This window comes from Canis lupus, chromosome 9, assembly GCF_011100685.1.
Source record: "Canis lupus familiaris isolate Mischka breed German Shepherd chromosome 9, alternate assembly UU_Cfam_GSD_1.0, whole genome shotgun sequence".
Classification (NCBI taxonomy): Eukaryota; Metazoa; Chordata; class Mammalia; order Carnivora; family Canidae; genus Canis; species Canis lupus.
The window spans coordinates 46,008,163-46,028,009 of record NC_049230.1 but is presented as its reverse complement, the minus strand read 5'-3'; the positions used below and the strand labels follow the sequence as shown (position 1 = coordinate 46,028,009).

At 54.2% G+C, this 19,847-nt stretch overlaps 1 protein-coding gene across 3 annotated transcripts in view; it reads left to right on the top strand.

Moving 5' to 3' along the window:
• RTN4RL1 (reticulon 4 receptor like 1) overlaps positions 1-18,980 on the top strand; it is a 72,123-nt gene extending 53,143 nt beyond the window's left edge. For 2 of the 3 annotated variants that reach the window (XM_038548497.1, XM_038548498.1), the window contains exon 2: positions 15,884-18,980. In XM_038548497.1, coding sequence (XP_038404425.1) covers positions 15,884-17,208 — 1,325 coding nt within the window. In that variant the 3' untranslated portion in view covers positions 17,209-18,980. Of the gene's footprint in view, positions 1-14,148; positions 14,435-15,883 lie in introns of those variants that run through there. The other variant, XM_038548496.1, reaches the window with a different exon arrangement.
• The last annotated feature ends 867 nt before the right edge of the window (positions 18,981-19,847 follow it).

The window sequence follows — 19,847 nt, the reverse complement described above, 5'->3', positions numbered from 1 at the left end:
CCTGAGAAATTCAGACAAAACTTCATGCACAAAGATGTTCATTCCAACATTGTTTAGTTTGACTTGCTCTTGAAAGAATCAGTAAGTACATTTACACGATGATAAACCAAATGTTCCTGACAGGTATATAGTGATGTTCTCCTCTCCCTAATCCCTGAGTTTCTAGTAGTCCTCCCAGGAGGCAACTAATATAACCAATTTTGTCATGATGATTTCTAACAGTGAAAAATGAGAAACAATCTAAATGTTCCACAGATAAATGAATTCTATCGGTCCATACAGAAGGATACTCTGCAGTCTCTACAAATCATGCCTGTTACCACATCATTCTTCTGTTACTTAACTGTGTGTTTCCTCTGGCCCAAGCCCTCAGCACATGCTGTTCCCTCTGGCTGGAAACCCAACCCCCACCCTCCCAGTGGAGTTCTTTTCAATCTTCACACTCTCCCAGCCTTCTCACTCCCACTGCCAAGGGGATCAGCCCCCACATTCCTCATATCTACGTGGATTCTCTCTATGGACTCCTCTTTTCAGGATGTGATTATATATGGATGTGACCATCTGACAAGTATCTGTTTCAGACTGTACTCTCCTGAGAGGTGGGGTCACTCTGGCTGCTGAGCTGCCTTATTGTAGAGCCTCACAGATGTAGGCACCTGGGGAGCTCCTGAATGGATGAATGGTCTAAGTTAAGCAGAAGACGCAGGATACAGAGCTCATATATAGCATGATCCCAGTTTTATTGCTTTAAATAAAACAAATTTTTAAAGATTTTATTTATTTATTCATGAGAGACACAGGCAGAGGGAGAAGCAAACTCCCAGCGGGGAGCCTGATGTGGGACTCCATCCCAGGACCCTGGAATCAGGACCTGAGCCAAAGGCAGATGCTCAACCACTGAGCCACCCAGGTTCCCAGCTTTAAGTGAAATATTTTATTTTATTTTATTTTATTTTATTTTATTTTATTTTATTTTATATATCCCTACATAAATGAAGTACAGAAAGAAAGCAAAGCAAGGCACTGCCAATGGTTGTCCAGGGTAATGGGATTGTGATGATTTTTTTTCCTTTTACTTGTCTACTTCCCATGTTTTCCACAACTGGCAGGTATTATTTTAAAACTAAAATAGGGGGATCTCTGGGTGGCTCAGCGGTTTCGGTGCCTGCCTTCGGCCCCGGGCATGATCCTGGGGTCCTGGGGATCAAGTCCCACATCAGGCTCCCTGTGTGGAGCCTCTCCCTCTGCCTGTGTCTCTGCCTCTCTCTCTCCGTCTTTCATGAATAAATAAATAAAGTCTTTAAAAAAATAAAAAATAAAATAAAAATAAAAATAATAAAAATAAAATAGAGTATCCCGGGTGGCTCAGCGGTTTAGTGCTGCCTTCGGGCCAGGGCATGATCCTGGAGACCCGGAATCGAGTCCTGCATTGGGCTCTCTGCATGGAGTCTGCTTCTCCCTCTGCCTGTCTCTTTGCCCCCCTCTCTCTCTCTCTCTCTCTGTGTCTCTCATGGATAAATAAATAAAATCTTTAAAAAAGTATAAAAAATAAAATAAATAAAACTAAATAAAATAAAATAAAATAAATGGCACCTGGGTGGCTTGGTGATTGTCTGCCATCGGCTCAGTTCATGATCCTGGGGTACTGGGATCAAGTCCCACATTGGCCTCCCACCTCAGTGAGGGGCCTGCTTTTCCCTCTGCCTATGTCTCTGCTTCTCTCCCTGTGTCTCTCATGAATAAATAAAATCTTAAAAAAAAAAAAAAAACCAAAACCTAAAACTATGAAGGATGACTTTAAAGAAAAACCTTAAAAAAAAAAAAAAAGAAAGAAAAAAGAAAAACCTTATAGGGGGTGGGGGGAGAATAGGGCTTAGGGACCACATGGAAAGCCCATGCCACTTTTCCCTGGGTCACAGCTCCCAGGCCTGGGGTCAGAAGCTGTAATGTATTCCTGCTGGTTGGAGGTAGGCCCCTGAAGAAAGTTCAGGGCTCAGGATAGTAGGAAGGAGGAGGCAAGTCTGGCCTGGGACACCTGAGATTATTAGCTAGACTCTGCAAGATGTCTTTTTTTTTTCCTCCATGATTTATTTTTTATTAAATATTAAATGCATGCATCAACATATATTATGTTTAAGGTATAGAGAATAATAAAACTAACATCCCCAGGTCCACTGCTTAGATTAAGATACATAACATCACAAATACATTTGAAGCATTCCCTGCAGGGGTCTTAAGTGGCCAGTCAAGACTCTGCCCAGGGGTCAGAAGGAAAAGACCTTGAGACAAGGCCTCAAATGCCTCATAAACTCATTTATCCTCTTAAGCATGAGGTACCTGGTGGCCTCTGGCTCCTAAAAAATAATTTTTTTTAAGATTATATTTGAGAGAGAATGTGAGCAGGAGAGGGAAAGAGGGAGAGAGAAGAGCAGACTCTCCACTGAGCAGAGAGCCTGATGTGGGGTTCAATCCCAGGACCCTGGGATCATGATCTGAGCCAAAGGCAGATGCTTAACTGACTGAGCTACCTAGGAGCCCCGGTCTGCTAAAAATCACCGTGTATCTACATCTACCCACAATAAGGCTGCCTCAGCTAACTAAAGCACCTGGTTTCTTTGCTTTTGTCTAGAATTACATCAGCTAACTCATTCATTTATTCATTCATTCATTGACTTTCCACACATGTATGGATGAGCTCTATACACCAATTGGGCACCCCAGCAGTTCCACACCTCAGGTGTTGGAGGCAGGTGACTTTAAGAGTGGAGAGGGCCTTGAGAGGAGGCAGCAGTGAGGGGCGGAGGGAGCTAACCCGGAGGGAAAGGTCTGGGGAGGCTTCCTGGATCGGTACTGTCTGAGCCAAGTCATTCAAGTACATTAAGTTAGACTTTGGTTGTAAGCAAGAAAAATCTAGTCTGACTGACCAAGCAAAAGTGGAACTCACTGGAAGTTGTGTTTGGGGCTGTCACTGAAAACCCAAATCGAAATGGCCATAACAAGAATTATTATGTCCTGTGAGAAATTTGGCCATTATGGGATGCCGGCTCAGGGGTTGAGCGTCTGTCTTCCGCTCAGGGCGTGATGCTGGGGTCGGGGTATCGATTCCCCACATCGGGCTCTATGTGGGGAGCCTGCTTCTGCCTATGTCTCTGCCTCTCTGTGTGTCTCTCATGAATTCATACAGCCGAAGGCAGATGCTCAACCGCTGAGCCACCCAGGCGTCCCTAAATAAAGAAAATATTAAAAAAAAAAAAAAAAAGAAGAAGAAGAAGAAGGAGAAGTTTGGTCATTGTGATCCAGGTTCTCTCCGTCTCTTCGCTCTACAGTCTTTGGTAAGCTGGCTTTGGCCCTTAGGCCTTTAGGTCCCCTCATGGCCGAAAGATAGTGGATCGGCACCAGGCACCAGGCATTTCATCCTCGCCCAGCCACACTCAGAGAAAAGGGAACATCCATCCATCCCTTCCTTACGTCCCTTTCCGAAAGATTAGCACTGCCCCGCCTCCAAGTCCTTCAGTTGATTTTCTTGGTGTCTCATCGGTCAGAATGGAATCACATGGTCCTATCTAAACCAATCACTGATAGTGGCGTAGACTAATAGAGCCTGCCTCACCCACCCTCCCCACCCTCCCCACCCCCGGGGAGGAGTCGAGCTAGCTCCTCCAGAGCTTAGCACTACCTGGTAGCTGAATGAAATATGGAACCTGACAGCCAAGAAGTGGGGTGTTAGGTGGGCCGCTGCAGAAAGAAAATGGGACCCAGAGAAGAAGCTGAATAACCCAGGCCTGGGAAGGGCAAGAACCAGGGTGGCTCTGGGGGTCTTGGTGGAAAGAACTAGTAGGCAGTGGCCCCAGGATGGCCCCACCAGAGTGATACAACTCAAGTGAGTCACTGGACTTCACGTTCAGGTTGGAATTCCTAGGAGACACTCTTAATTAGCTGAGCCAGGCCACTGGATTGATAGCCCTGTCTCCTGAATCACCTGCAGTGGAGAAGGGATGGTCCTCCCAAGGGAACTTGGGGAACTGTTTCCGTAAGAAGACAGGGAAAGGGGGACAGGAAGCCTCTGAGCTGAGATGAGGGCGAAGAGCAGGAATGAGAGGAGCAGAGCCAGACCACGGATGGGCTTGCAAGCCGTGCTCAGCTGGAGGGTCCTCAAATCAGTGAGGATTCTTGTTTGAAAGCAACAGACAAACCAGCCTTGACAAAAATTTTTTTTTTAAGATTTTATTTATTCATTCATGAGAGACACAGAGAGATGCAGAGACACAGGCAGAGGGAGAAGCAGGCTCCTGCAGGGAGTCAGATGCAGGACTCAATCCCAGGACCCTGGGATCATGCCCTGAGCCAAAGGCAGACACTCAACCACTGAGCCACCCAGGTGCCCCCAAGCCTTGACTAATTTAAATAAAAAAGCAGATCAATTTAAAGGTAACCCACAGAGTCTCCCAAAGGGTTGAGGGCTCCACAAACAGGAGCAATGCCCCAAATAAAGACAGACATTTCCTGCTTGGACCTCCAATGTTCCCGGCACAGCTGCCACCCACACAGGCTCTGCCACTGCCCTTATCCTTGTAACCACTGGTCCCAGCTTAATTAGGCCATTAACTCCTAGTTCAAAGTCTGGGCTACGGGCTTTGCCCATCTTCAAGGAAGGATGTCCATATCATACTATCCTGAAGGTGTCTGGGGAAGACTGTCAGCTTATGGAAGCCGGGAACTGGGTCTTTTGTCCCCAGAGCCCTCCTGGCATGGTGCCCCGCACAGAGGATGTTTGCTGAGCTGATGCATGGTTGTCAGCAGGGGAGTGATGTGAGCCGACCTCCTCACAGGGGCTGATGGCCCCGGCAGTGCAGCAGGGAGGTGAGGAGGACTTGGGCAGAGGCCCAGGCAGTGGGCACGGAAACACCTACCTCCTTGTCCCCCACAAACCTCTCATGTGACTGGGGTAGCTTGACTTCCCACCAAATGGAATGCCCGCTTCATGCTGTCTTCTTTCTCTTCAAACTCCCGCCTTCCTCCCTACCTTTGCTCTCCGTTAATGTGCCCTCTTACTTCAGGGAGAAAAGGAGCCCTGGGGGACTAATTCCAAGTCATTCTGTCATCTGCAGAGTCCCTCCGTCACAGGTGGAGAGCTGTTTCTTCAGCACTCTGGATCTCCGTTTCTTTGGCCCTCCCACTCCTACTGCTCTAGTTTCTTTCCCCCTCCCTCTTCCCAAATCATGCCCACAAACAAGCTCTAGTTTCTTCCATCTTTAAAAAACAAACAACCTGGGGCAGCCCTGGTGGCTTAGTGGTTTAGCGCCACCTTTAGCCCAGGGTGTGATCTTGGAGACCCAGGATCGAGTCCTACCTCGGGCTCCCTGCATGGGGCCTGCTTCTCTGTATCTCTCATGAATAAATAAATAAAATCTTTAAAAACAAAGAGACAAACAAACAAACAACCCGGGCACCTGGGTGGCTCAGTGGTTGAGCATTTGCCTTTAGTTCAGGGCATGATCCCAGGGTCCTGGGATTGAGTCCTGCATCTGACTCCCTGCGGGGAGCCTGCTTCTTTCTCTGCCTCTCTCTGTGACTCTCATGAATGAATAAATAAAATCTTAAAAATAAATAAATAAATGATTAAAAACAACAACAACCTCTCAGGACTCTACATCCCTCCAGGCAGGGGCTGCCCTGTTTCTCTGCCCCCTCCACAGCAAAGTTTCTGAATGACTGGCCCCCGGGGCCCCCAGACACTGTTCCCTGCTACCACCACGCCCCCCACCCCCTCCCACCCCCTCCCAGGATTCTTCTCTGTCTGGTTCAGGACAGGCTGAGCCATGTGACTGACTGACCAATGAAACACCTGCAGAAGTGCTGTGTGCTACATGCAACAAAAGCTGGTAGTTGGCCATGGCCTTTGTCCCCCTCTGCCATGAGACAGGCAGGGTCCATGGTGGAGGATGTGTTCTCCACCCATATCCCTGAGCAGAGCCTCCGCTGTCCCGCCTCAGTGAGAAGCCAGCCTCTCTTGTAAGCCAATGAGACCTGGGGCCACTTGTTACATTAGCACGCCCTAACTTGTCCTGACACAGTGCTGTCTCCCATCCACTCTTCTCCCCACTCTAATAGGCATTCTGCCCCTACCTTTCTCCTAGAAATGAACTTTCTGGCATCACCAGTTACCTCCGTGTTACAAACCAGCCCTCAACGTGAACTCTCCCTCCTCACAGCCAAGTCCACTCTCCTTCTTGAAACACCCTTGGCTTCGGTCACACCACACACCATGGCTTTCCTTTGATGTCACTGGCCATTCCTTCTCCTTTATGTTCTAGAATAGTGTTGCCAGAGGCTTCAATCCTGCTGTATCCCTTCCCTTGACAGGTGACTTCATCCATTCCCACAGATTTAAATACCGTCCCTGTGCCCATGACTCCCAAGTGTGCTTCTCACCTCCAGGGTGGCACATCCAGCTTCCACCAGTTAAACATCTCTGCAAGGCTCTGCAGACTTTGTGTGTCCTAAATGGAGCTCTTGTCAGCCCCTATGCCTGCTTTCCCAGGCTCCTCCTGTCTCACTGCACCCTTGTGCTCTGGAGCCACCCCATGACCCTCCCTCCCCCTATCCCTCATACTGGTCCAACCATATATCCTGCCAATTCTACATCCTAAACATTTCTCATTCTGTCCGCTGCTCTCTGACTCCATGACCCTGCCCCATCTCTTGCCCCACCCCAAATCAGTGCTCTAATAGCAGCCCCCCAAATCCCATCATATTACTCCCACTTGGGGCTCTTCAGTGGCTGCTCACCACACCTAGAATTAGATCCAGATTCAACTGAGGCTTTCAAGGCCCTACAAAGCCTGCCTCCTACCTTTCTGATTGTATCTCCTACCCTTCCCGTCTTCCCTCATCTATACCAAGTTTGGTACTGTCCCAGGGCCTTTGCACCTGCTGTTCCTTCTGTTCCTTGGCTCCTTCCTTTCCTTTCCTTTATGTTTCAACTCCGGTGCTGCTGCTCAGGGAGGCATTTCATGGGCTCAAAAATAATGTCAGGGGGATCCCTGAGTCGCTCAGCGGTTTGGCACCTGCCTTTGGCCCAGGTGAGATCCTGGAGTCCTGGGATCGAGTCCCGCGTTGGGCTCCCGGCATGGATCCTGCTTCTCCCTCCTCCTGTGTCTCTGCCTCTCTCTCTCTAGGTCTATCATAAAATAAATAAATAAATCTTTAAAAAAGTAATGTCAGTCCTCCCATTTGTCTCAGTCCTTACCCCCTCGTTGTGTCCCCAGTGTTTACCACCCTTTGTCAGTTTGGTCTTGTCTGTTCCCTTTGCTTAATCATCTCCCTGCGAGAATGTGTAGGCTCTGTGAGAATGGTTAAGGAGCTAGATCTTACCATTGCAGCACCAAGCACAGAGCTGTTCTCATATGAATGGAGGAGTTAGGGGACGGATTCAGAACAGGTTGATCGATACCCCGGGTGTGAGTTCTGAAGGCCTTTCACTGAGAACAAGGAAGGGTGGCTGTTCCAGAAACTAGGAACAAGGGCTCCTGGAAGAGAGTTCTGCACCTGCTTCTCAAAGGCTGGGTCCCATCTCCTGTTTTGTGTTTGCCAATGCCAGGTAGGACTTTGGTAGATCCCCCTACTCTTTCTCCCTCACATCCCCTCAGTGAGATGCTTGCCCCTGAGGCTTGTCCCAGGCCCATAGAGGTTCACCTGCCCCACCTGACACACCTAAGATACCACTCCTGTTCCAGTGAACCTGCCTGGGTGCAGGTGGGTCTATAGTTCGCTGTGGTTCTGGGGGAGAGAAGTAGGCTCCAGGCTTTGGAGGGAGGAGGCAGGATCAGAGCCTTCTCAAAACTTCCTGGGTGGGACTGGCTCTCAGAGGCCCTTGGCCCTCAGCCTTAGGCTGCCACAGCCCAGATTCTGGGGGCCCCCAAACCAAGTAGCAAATTTGAGTAACACAGGACATATCTTATGAGTCCCAGAGGGGCTTCCTGAGGTGAAGGTAGAGCCCAAACACCTGGGGCATTCTGCAGGGAGCTGGCAGCTCCAGATGGGGATGAACAGACTGGGAGGAAGGGCAAAGCAGATAGGTCAAGACCCCATCCCCATCTGCTGTGCCCTGGGGGCAGCCAAGGCCTGGCAAGGAAGGAACTAGAACCTGGGTCTGGGACCCGACTCAGTGTCTGATCTGTCAGGTCCCTCTGTCAGGCCTCTGGAGCCTGGGAGCGCCAGGGTTGGTATGGTGAAAGCCAGGGTACATGGGGGGCTGGGGAGAGTCCTGAGGGGGTGAGAGGCAGCTCCTTTGATAATGGCACCAGGAACACACTCATCACCCTCGGGAATGCCTTTCTCCTCAGCTCCCCCTGGTCTACCATTCAGGGGCACAGCCTCACCGAGTGCTTCCAACACCCACTAAGCAAGTGCTCTGCCTCCTAGTTCCAGGACTGAAAAGTCGAGGCGTTGGAGGCTTAGTGACCCGCTCAAGGTTGCCCAGCTAAAATGTGCTCCCAGGGGGGCCAGTCCCAAAGCCAGGCAGCTAGGCAAGGATGGGCAGCCTGAGGTTATTCTAGAGAGACCCCCGAGAGCTTGGCAGCTCACTTAGCACGGCATCCCGGCCAGGCCCATACAGGGGGTGAGCCAGAGCAGATAAAAGCCAAGGACTGTTCCGATGAGGGGCCACCTGCTTCCCAGCTGAGGGTGACCCTGGAGTAGGCATGTAGTAAAGCGTGTCAGGAGAGCAGGAGCTAAAGGCAAAGCCTGAGTGAGTGCAGAGATAAGATGGGGATACCACAGACCAGGCCCCCTCTCTGGGCTGGAGTTCAGGGATGCTACAGGATGAAAAGGCCCAGGCTGCCAGCCCTCTTGGTGGCCTCCAGAGACAAACACATGCTTGCACACATCCGTGCACATATGTAGCTTCTGCATACATGTGCATACATGGCTGTGTGTACACACACCAGTAAACATGCAGTTAGTCCCCTCCCCTTCCCGTGCCCAGAGATTTTGTTTTTTTTGGAAGGGAGGCACAGTTTCAGCCTCACATAGGGTAGGGTGACTGACTTGTCCTGGTTTGTTTGGGACATACTGGTTTTAGCACTGGAAGTCCCAAGTCCCAGGCAAAGCTGCATTGGTCACCTGCCCCATGCCTTGAACAGACCTGGTGTGTATCTTCCCTTGCAGAACTCATCCCACCACCTGTCACCTCTATGATGGCCCAGGGGCCCGAGAGAGAGAGAGAGAGAGAGAGAGAGAGAGAGAGAAAGCTTGAGCCACAACTGAGTCTGCTCTTACCAGAGGCCTCAGTACTAACAAGAATCACTATGTTTATTGAGCATCTACTATGTTCCCAGCACTGTTCTAGAGGCTAAGGGCACAGCAGGGAACACACCAGAGAAAATCACTACCCTTGTAGAACTGACACTCAGCAGGAGGGGACAGAAAAGGAACAAGATAAATAAATAAATGAAATAATATATTAGAAGAGGATGAATGTTAAGAAGCCTGAATGGTTCAGTGGTTGAGCATCTGCCTTCAGCTCAGGTCATGATCGAGTCCTGCATAAGGCTCCCTGCAGGGAGCCTGCTTCTTCCTCTGCCTATGTCTCTGCTTCTCTCTATATATATCTCTCATGAATAAATAAATAAAATCTTAAAAAAAAAAAAAAAAGAGGATGAGTGTTAAGGGGAAAAGTAAAACAGGGAAGGAGCCCATTTAAAGTAGGCTGCTGGGGAAAGTCTACTGAGAAGGTAACCCTGGGAGAGACCCGAATGATGGGGTGAGGGCAAGGGCCCAGCAGATATCCCAGGCAGTGCTCCAGGAGGAGGGAGCAGCAAAAGGCTGGAGGCAGGACACACCCAGCACGTGTAGAAGAGCAAGAAGAGGCTGGGGGAGGGAGGGAAGGGAGAGGAAGGAGAGGCTGTGGCCAGGGCTCTTGGAAAGACCAGAGGATCTTAGCACCATGGGGCCAAGGAGGGCTTGAGCAGAGGGGTCCCACGCTCTGACTCCCCCTCACGCTGCGGTGTTAGCAGACATGTAGGGGCAAGCATGGGAGCCCCGGGACCCCTGGGGACTATGGCAGTAGGCCAAGTGAGAGATGGTGGGGGCCCAGGTTGCGGTGGTGGCCAAGAGACATGGGTGGACTCTGGGTACCTTCTGAAACTGAGCCCACAGGACTCCCAGCAGATTGGGTCCGAGGTGAGAGAGAGGAGTTGGCAGGACTCTGAGGTTCCTGCCTGAGCAGCCAGAATGAAGGTGCCACCCTCACCTGAGACAGAGAAGATGCATGTGGAGGAGGCTGAGGCGGTGGAGGAGCAGCAGCTCACCTTTGGACAGACTGTGTTTGCCAGATGGAGACGTAGAGGAGGCATCTAGGTGCCTGCGTCACAGGCATCTTCAGTGGGGGACAAGCAGGGAAGCCGAGCTTCCCTGGGTTAGCGTCCTTGTCTCCAGGGCTGGGCTAGGCTGGGGGGCGGGGCGGGGGCGATGCTATGGGGAGTGGCCTGCACTTGGGTGTGGCATGGAGGGGCAGTGCCAAGTGGCCTGGGGCGCCAGTAGCTCTGTGAGCGCAGCCGGCCTGGCCTGAGGCTGTTATGTGACCAACGGAGCCATTTGGTTAGCATTGATTAGCTTGGGGAAGAGCAGCTGGCAAGGCTGGGGCAGGGCAGGGGTGGGGGGGAGCACAGCCCTGTTCAGAGGGAGGATGGGCTGCAGAGCCAGGATTGGCCACATGGCTGACAAGTCTCCAAAGCTCAGAGAGCCCCATAGACCTGCCCAGGGGCCTTTAGGGGATTCCAGTCCACAGGGATGTCCATGCACAGGTGTAGGGAAAGGTGGCCCCTTTGGTGCCGCAGGTTCCAGACTCAGGTCAGAGGGAGGCTGAGACCTTGGGGCCAGAGAGGGCTGCTCAGCCCTCAGATGAGGCTGGTCTTCTCCATGCAATGGGGATCTCCTGGATTTGGAGTCAGGGGATGAGGCCTGTTCCACCACCCCCTTCACCAGTCGTGTGGCCTTAACCAGTCTCTTCCCTCCGTGTGCTTCATTTCCTCTGCAGTGGTGTGGTGGTCTGAGGATTCCATATAAAGAACCTACTGCGTGTTTAGGACAGGGTCCTCCTTGGTTTGTTCCCTCCTGCTTCCAGGGTGGGCAGGCTGCCACCCCTGCCACTCTGGCCATGTGGCCTGGGATTGGACCAGAGGTCCTGTCAGTACTAGTCTCACTGGGCACCACTCTGGCCTCCCCAGGCCTGGGTTTCCCCAGCCTAGCAGAGCTGGTGTTACAGCTTCTTTGGGAGCTCTGGCTACTTAGAGAAGGCGTCTGGGGTAAGATGGGGACACAGTGCCTGTTTTCCCACCTCAGTGCCTTTGCATATGCTGTGCCTTCTGTCTGTTATGCCCTTCCCACCCATCCCACCAGGTCCGGCTCCCACAGGACCATTCACAAGCGCATCTGGGGTGGCTAAGTAGACTGGGTGAGGTGCTGCCCATACTCAGGTCACTCGCCCCTCCCCCACAAGTCCCTGCCCAGCAGGTGAAGGGTTTGGGGATTTGCAGGAAGGAAGACATGTAAACAATACAACTCTTCTGTGTATTCTCTATACTAGCAGAGGAGCAGAAGGCTTTCTGGAGGAGGTAGCAGGACCTTCCCTGAGCTTCCCCCTACACACACCCTTAGGTGCCTACTCTGGGCCCCGGCACCTGGCCAGACTGCCTGGGATTGGGAGTGCCCCTATCTGCTAATGAACCCCTGAGGGCTTGCCCAGTTCATCCCAAGGCTCCTCCCTGCCCTAGCACTTTGGACACTCCAGGGCTCAGAGCAAGGATTGAATGGAGGAAGGAATGAATGAGGCTGCAGAGCCTCAGGTGAGCTCAGATGTGTGGGAGGCCATGAGGTTTGGGAACAGCGGAGCAGTCAGACGGGTGCAGTCCTGGAGGAGAGGGGGAGGAGAGCCAGAGGAAGTGAGGATGAGGCCCAGCTGTGCTCTCTTCAGCCCCCTCAGTCAGAGCAACCCCTGCCCCACCCAGGAGAGGGTTGAGGAGGCAGATGGGAGGGGGTGCAAGGCTCCTCCACAGAGACTTACATGGCTGCTAATTTGCAATCCTAAAGTGCATGGCAAAGGCATCAGCCTCATTGTTAGTAAATTAACCAGGCAATCAGTGGGTCAGAGCTCCCACCAGCTCATGGAAGGGACACAGGAGGAGGTACAGTGACGGGAGTACCAGCTTCCCTGGGAAGAAACCCGACAGGGTGACAGGGTGACGATCCAGGATCAGGGCACCCACTGGCTCCGGCAGGGGTGCAGGAGGTGGGTGAATTTGGCTGGGAGGGCTGGTCCAGGCCCCTGCAGATTGGACCAGCTTCCAGGGTGGAGAAGCAGAATCAGCTGAAACCCATCCCAGTGCCCAGTGGAAGGAGGCAGGGGTAGTGCGAGGGCAGCATCCCTGGCCTGGATCCCTGGCAGCTGGGCAGTACTGAAGGATGGAGAGAGCTCCAAGTGGTTGGCTGGGGTCCCTGCCTCCTTCTGCGCCCTTTATTTTATTTTTTTTTTAATTTTTTCTTTTTTTTTTTTAACTTATTTATTCATGATAGTCACACACACAGAGAGAGAGGCAGAGACACAGGCAGAGGGAGAAGCAGGCTCCATGCACCGGGAGCCCGATGTGGGACTCGATCCTGGGTCTCCAGGATCGCGCCCTGGGCCAAAGGCAGGCGCCAAACTGCTACGCCACCCAGGGATCCATTCTGGACCCTTCTCATAGAAAGTGCATAGGGGGCTCCTGCCCTGGGGCCACCTTTACCCCACACACCTGCCGAAGTGTGTTCATATGCTGGCTGCTCAGCCTAGATTTATGGGCATTTGGTTTTTTTCACCCAAACTAGGATCTCCACCTAGTTTCCCTGAACCCCCACCTTCCCTGGGGCACCTAAGGACGGGTTATGGCTCTCCATGAGGCCCTAGCTTCTCTGGGGACACTTCAGAGAAGCCCAACTCCAGGACCTTACAGAGACATAGCCACAACAGCAGGTAGAAGGTTGTCTGCCCCCATCCAGGCCAAGGGGCAGGAGAACCCCCCCCACCACCACACAGTAATGCCGAGGATCAGAGGAGCGCAAGCAGAAGCACTTGTAAACTTCATAAGCTGCACAAATATGGAGTGGTATTAGTGCTGAGCCTGACACAGCTTACCCCTGCCCCCACGGCCAGTGTCTCTCTGCTGCCAGACTGAAGGGCGGGAAAAGCCTTTTTCTTTGCAGCACCACCCCCACAGGTCTGCTGTGGCACTGTGTCCCACAAACACGGCTCGTGGCCTGGTCCCCTTCAACACAGTGAGGGCTGTGAATGCCTGTGAGCTGGGAGGGGCACCCTGGACTCCCCCAGAGTGGCAGGGTGGGCGCGCTGCCCTGGGGCAAGGTTCCTGGGAGACAGCAGCCTGGGTAGGGGTAAGGGGTGCCAGCTGAGAGGAAAGGGGGTATCAGTCTCTGTGGAAGCCAGCATGTGTTGCTCCCTCCTCCTAACCCAGGCCTTGGAGGCTCAAGGCATCTCGCAGGCTCCCTGACAGTCAGCTGGGGCTTGGGGTCCAGGCTCCTGGCCCCTCACGCTCTTGCTTCCCCCTGCACAGCTGGGACCCCCTACCAAACTGAGGTGGGCAGCGAGGGCCTGGAGGTCAGACCCCAGCCTCCACATGGGGCACACTGGCAAAGCAACCATCTCCTACCCGTGTTACAGAGAGGGAAACTGAGGAGGCACCAGCCTCAGGCTTAGCCTGCAGGCTGTCCAGTGGTAGTGGTGACTGAGACTGCAGGAACCACATAAAGTGTGGCCCTTCCCAGAAAGGGTCCTCACAGCTGCATTGCCACCGCCACCGCCACCGAGGTCATAATTGCTCTGAAATCACAACTGAACCCAATTATGCAAAAACGAAATTATATGCGATGATTTTTATGTTGGAAACGTTTGGTGGAAGCCGGGTGATTACAGGGGGACGGGAAGCAGCTGCCACTCTCTGGGAGCCCATAACTCCCAACAGCTGGGAACTGTCACTTATTTACGATGCTGTTTCTGCCAAGAATGACGGGGTGGCAGTGGTGGCTAGGCCTGCCCCAGACTGGCCAGGAGGCTAGGGCGGCAGCAGGCCTGGGAGCCTGGCCTGGGGTTGGGGGGAGGCTGGGAGGCTGGGAGCCGGCCGGTCGGAGTGGTGGGGAGTGTTGGTTCTTCCTACGCGCTTGGGCCAAGCTGACAGCAGGAATCCACTGAGCTGCCTCCTGCCCCAGCCTCCCCGGAGAGGCCTGGCTGACCAAGCTGGAAGGGACGGGCAAGAGGCCAACCTGGGCCCGGAGGAGATGGCTGCCTGGCCCTGCAGGGTGGGAGTCTACCCGCCTGGAGCCTGTCCTCACTCGCCGGCGCGCCTGCCGGGCAGCCCGGGGCGGCTGCGACCCTGGGAAAAGGCAGGTAATGATGATCCTCCTTAATGAGGCTGCTCCGATAATGAGCACGGGGCTATTATCCGACCACAGGCTGGACACATCCGAAAATAAATTATTTTAAGGATCCATTAACGAATGCCTAATTAATGCCCAATTAGAGGGAAGCTACCGAGGAAATGCTCTGGACAGTCGGCTAGTCGGGAGGCAGGGCCTGGTTTACAACCACAGCCTGGGAGCACACAGCCTGGGAGTGAGGTGGGGAGAGGAGAGGGGCCAGAAGGTGGACCCGATGGGGGCAACCTCACTCTGGTGGCGCCTTGGGGGCCCCAAAGCCAGGCAGCCCGGGTGTCTCCCCCAGTCCTCCACACATGCGTGTCCCCTTCACACATCCTCACAGCACCGCAAGGGACAACTAGTACTATTTAGAAACCAGGAAACTGAGGCACACTGTGAGCTGTCACAGGAGGCACCATAATGAGACATCTTTTGAGATGAACTTCGGTGTCTTGCATGAGTTTTTCTTAAAAAAAAAAAAAAGATTTTATTTATTTATTCATGAGAGATACACAGAGAGGGGCAGAGACACAGGCAGAGGGAGAAGCAGGCTCCTCGCAGGGAGCCCGATGTAGGACTCGATCCCGAGACCAGGATCACACCCTGAGCCAAAGGCAGACAGACGCTTAACCGCTGAGCCACCCAGGCGTCCCTTTTTTTTTTTTTTTTTTAAGATTTTATTTATTCATTCATGAGAGACAGAGAGAGAGGCAGAGATACAGGCAAAGGGAAAAGCAGGCTCCCTGCGGGAAGCCCGACGGGACTTCATCTGGGGACCCCAGGATAACGACCTGAGCCGAAGACTGACGCCCAACCACTGAGCCACCCAGGCGTCCCTTGCATGCGTGCTTTGTTAGAATAAATAAAAAGACTCTCCAGGCCTCCATATATTTACTTTGTTAGACCCGGAGTCTGAATCACTCTGTGATCGTGTGCTGTTATGAGAGCAAGTGACAGAGCTGGGACGGGAACCAGACGCTGGCTGCCCCGGCCCTGGGTTGTGAGCCCCACTCCAGCTCCCGGGAGAGAGCCAGGGGGCGGGGCTAGGCTTTCGGGGCGGGGCTGAGGGTACCGCGCGGGCGCCCCGAGCGCGCCCGGAGCTCTCCTCGCAGTAGCGGGGGCGGCGGGGGCTAGAACCCTCGGCAGGGGTGGGGCGCCAGAGTGCGATCTCACTCGGGGGGGCCCGCCTTGGGCCTGGCTCCTGCCTTCCCCCCAGCAGGAGCCTCCCCCAGGGGCCTCCGATCCCAGACCACTGAGTTAGGCACAGCCCGGGACAGAGCCTGGCCTAAGGCTGGGGGCGCGCCCACCAGCCCCGCTTCCCGTGGGTCCGTCAGTCGGTCCGTCCGTCCGTCCCCGCCTCCCGCCCCCCACCCCCAACCCCGGCCCACCCTGACCTGGCTGTGCTCTCTCTCCCCGCCAGGGTGCTGTGTGGAACTGTTGCTGCTGCTGCTAGCGGGGGAGCTGCCCCTGGGTGGCGGCTGCCCGCGGGACTGCGTGTGCTACCCGGCCCCCATGACCGTCAGCTGCCAGGCGCACAACTTCGCCGCCATCCCCGAGGGCATCCCGGAGGACAGCGAGCGCATCTTCCTGCAGAACAATCGCATCACCCTCCTCCAGCAGGGCCACTTCAGCCCCGCTATGGTCACCCTGTGGATCTACTCCAACAACATCACCTTCATCGACCCCAACACCTTCGAGGGCTTCGTGCACCTGGAGGAGCTGGACCTGGGCGACAACCGGCAGCTGCGGACGCTGGCGCCAGAGACCTTCCAGGGCCTTGTGAAGCTGCACGCCCTCTACCTCTATAAGTGTGGGCTCAGCGCCCTGCCGGCGGGCATCTTCAGCGGACTGCACAGCCTGCAGTACCTCTACCTGCAGGACAACCACATCGAGTACCTCCAGGACGACATCTTTGTGGACCTGGTCAACCTCAGCCACCTGTTTCTCCACGGTAACAAGCTGTGGAGCTTGGGCCAGGACACGTTCCGGGGACTGGTGAACCTGGACCGGCTGCTGCTGCACGAGAACCAGCTGCAGTGGGTGCACCCTAAGGCTTTCCACGACCTCCGCAGGCTGACCACTCTCTTTCTCTTCAACAACAGCCTCTCTGAGCTGCAGGGCGACTGTCTGGCGCCCCTGGGGGCCCTGGAGTTCCTCCGCCTCAACGGGAACGCGTGGGACTGCGGCTGCCGGGCGCGCTCCCTGTGGGAATGGCTGCGCAGATTCCGCGGCTCCAGCTCTGCCGTCCCCTGTGCGTCCCCCGACGCTCGCCAGGGCCAGGACCTGAAGCTGCTGAGGGCCGACGACTTCCGGAACTGCACGGGGCCGGCATCCCCGCACCAGATCAAGTCTCACACGCTCACCACCACCGACAGGGCTGCCCGGAAGGAGCACTACCCGGCCCGCGGCCCTGCCAGGGACAGGGGCCACGCACACGGCCATCTGCCCGGCTCCCGCCCGGGCTACAGGAAGCCGGGCAAGAACTGCACCAGCCACAGGAACCGCAACCAGGTGTCCAAGGCGGGCACCGGGAAGCAGGCCTCCGAGTTGCAGGACTACGCACCCGACTACCAGCACAAGTTCAGCTTTGACATCATGCCCACCATGCGGCCCAAGAGGAGGGGCAAGTGTGCCCGCAGGACCCCCATCCGTGCCCCCAGCGGGGTGCAGCAGGCTTCCTCGGGCAGTTCCCTGGGAGCCTCCCTCCTGGCCTGGATACTGGGGCTGGTGGTCACTCTCCGCTGAGGACCTGGGGCGCCAGCAGCCAGCACTGCCACGTATCCACCAAGGAACAGAATCTCTTTTCTTTTTTTTAACAAGCGGAGGATCTGCTGGGTTTCAGGCAAAGGCTGGTATAGCCTTCGGCTGCTCTCTGGGCCCTGCCCAGTGGATTATAAACCCAAAGTGTACAGCTCTGAGTGGGAAGGGATTAGTACATCACAACCCAGCTGTCCCAGCCAGGCCCTGCTGAATGCCCATGGACAGCATCCATCCAGCAAGGTGGTTAAAGCACGCAAAAGGAATCCTTCATTAGCAACAATGGGACAGTGCCCCGCAGGAGCTGGGCTCTGTGGAATCCCGGTCGTTGGAGGGGTCTGAAGGGCTCCCCGCCATTCCCGGAGGAAGCAGGACTCAGAGAACAGACGAGGCTCACCCAAGAGGCTGGGTAGACCAGCCATCTGGGAGCACAGGGGCAGGTGGCATTTTCGCTCTTGCCTGAGGCCACATAGTCAACCTGCCCTGAATCCAACCCTTAGTCCCTTCCTTGGGGATAACGCCTCTCATTCCTGATGTCTCAGGCAACCCTGACCTAGGCCCAGCTGCTGGGCTCCAAGAACCAATTACCAAAGGAAAGAGCATCAGAGGCTGAAATTTAGAACTGCATCAAGTGCAGTGAGTTTCTCACAGGAGGTGCAGTTTTATAACTATGTCCACTTATATATATATATACACACTCTCTACATATATATACACACAAATGCACAGGTCTCCTGCCCCACTCTCCTACCAAACTGTATGTCTTCTCATGTTTATAAACTATGCGGAAAACTATTATCTGTTGAACTAAGGATTGTATTGGTGATTTCTAGCAAGAAAAGAGGATTTTTGTCTAGAATCTCAACTTGGCAACAATAGTCCCCATGTAACCTGGGCTTGCCAGGGCCTAGGGCAAAGGGTGAGTGGGAAGAGCCATGGAGAAGAAGGGGAGGCAGCAAGAATCACTTCAGGGGACCAATCTTCTTATATGTTTAGAGCATCACCTTGTTTTTATACGCAACACAAGTCTGGCTGCCACCCCAGAGCACCCTGTCACCCTCACTGTAGGTGTTATCGTCAAGGTGAGAAGCCAGAAGCAGCTCATTGGACATCAGGGAGCCAGGCCCTGGGGACGGACTGGATGGAGAAGGGAAAAGAGGGGCTTAGGGTCTTTTTTGTCGACGGGCAGGTAGCATCCACAGTGTTAGCCCAACAGGCTGGGCAGTGTCATCAGCCTAGCGTTTTGCCAGCAACGGTCTGGACAGGCCTGGGAGACTCCGGGCATGAGCCCAGGCCTCCAGCATGGCTCAACTGCTGAATTTTTCCTTGAGGCTCTTTGATGGCCATCCCAGCAAGGATCCTGTGTAGGCGGCAGGAGGGAAAGCATCAGGTGGCCTTAGCAGAAGGGGGACAAAGAGGGCATTTCGAGAACCATCTCAGGCACTTCTGCATTACGAAGGCCCCATCCCGCCTGGCCCTTCTGCAGATGCCCAGGGACAGGCAGAGGCAGAAGGGGTGGGCCACACTCAGGGGTCAGGAGTGGGAACATGCAGGAAATGGAGCAGGCAAGCCCAGATAGGGGACAGTGACCCCGGTCAAGGTTGGCCATGCTGCTGGCCAGTGCCCCAGCAGGCACCATCTCCTCTGAGCTTTGCACAAACCTGAATTTCCCACCAGAGAGGATGTGTGTGAGGAGCAAGAAACACCGAATCCAATTAAGAAAGAAAAGTAATAATAAAAAAATTTCTCTTGGACAAGAACTCTGTTTCTCATTTCCTAACCCTGCATTCCCGAAGTGGTGGCAGATCCCAGGCTTTTGTGGGGGTGGGTGAGGCTGGCCGGGCACAGCACGTTTGTTGGCAGGAGGAGCCATATGGGGCAGGGGCACACTGACTCACGGGATGCATGTGTGCACGCGCATGCGAACACACACACACACACACACACAAACACGTTCTCTGCTCCATGGTTCTTCCCTCACCCTCATAGAACATGACTCACTTCCCACAACTCTGGCTGTGCTGGGTCGGCCCAATCTCTGTGGCTCTTCCTGGAGTGGGCTGGTCCTGGATCCTTCCTGGCCTGTTCCCAAGAGCCTCAGCCGCAGCAGCAGAGCTGTCGAATCTTCGAGGGCTCAGGAGTGGCTGGAAAGGAGCTGCCAGTTCCTGGGACCCAGAGAGGGTTTCCAGGAGGCCAAGGACCCCCTGCACCCCGGATGGCAGCAAATAGGGTCTGGAGGCTACACCTGCCTCTCTTGTTTCAGAGAACGAAGTCCCTTCTCCAGATAGAGAGGGAGGGCTGTGTTTTCAGGCGTGATGGAACAATCCTCCTCGGTACAAGGCTTGAAATGCGCTAAATGATGTGCACGGAGGGCAGTGTGCTCTCCAGGGGCTGGTGCCAGGGCCCAGCTGTCCCTTAGAACCCGAAGATGTTCTGTTGTTGATTTCATTTCCAACTTTTTTTTTTTAATTTTTATTTATTTATGATAGTCACACAGAGAGAGAGAGAGAGGCAGAGACACAGGCAGAGGGAGAAGCAGGCTCCATGCACCGGTAGCCCGACGTGGGATTCGATCCCGGGTCTCCAGGATCGCGCCCTGGGCCAAAGGCAGGCGCCAAACCGCTGCG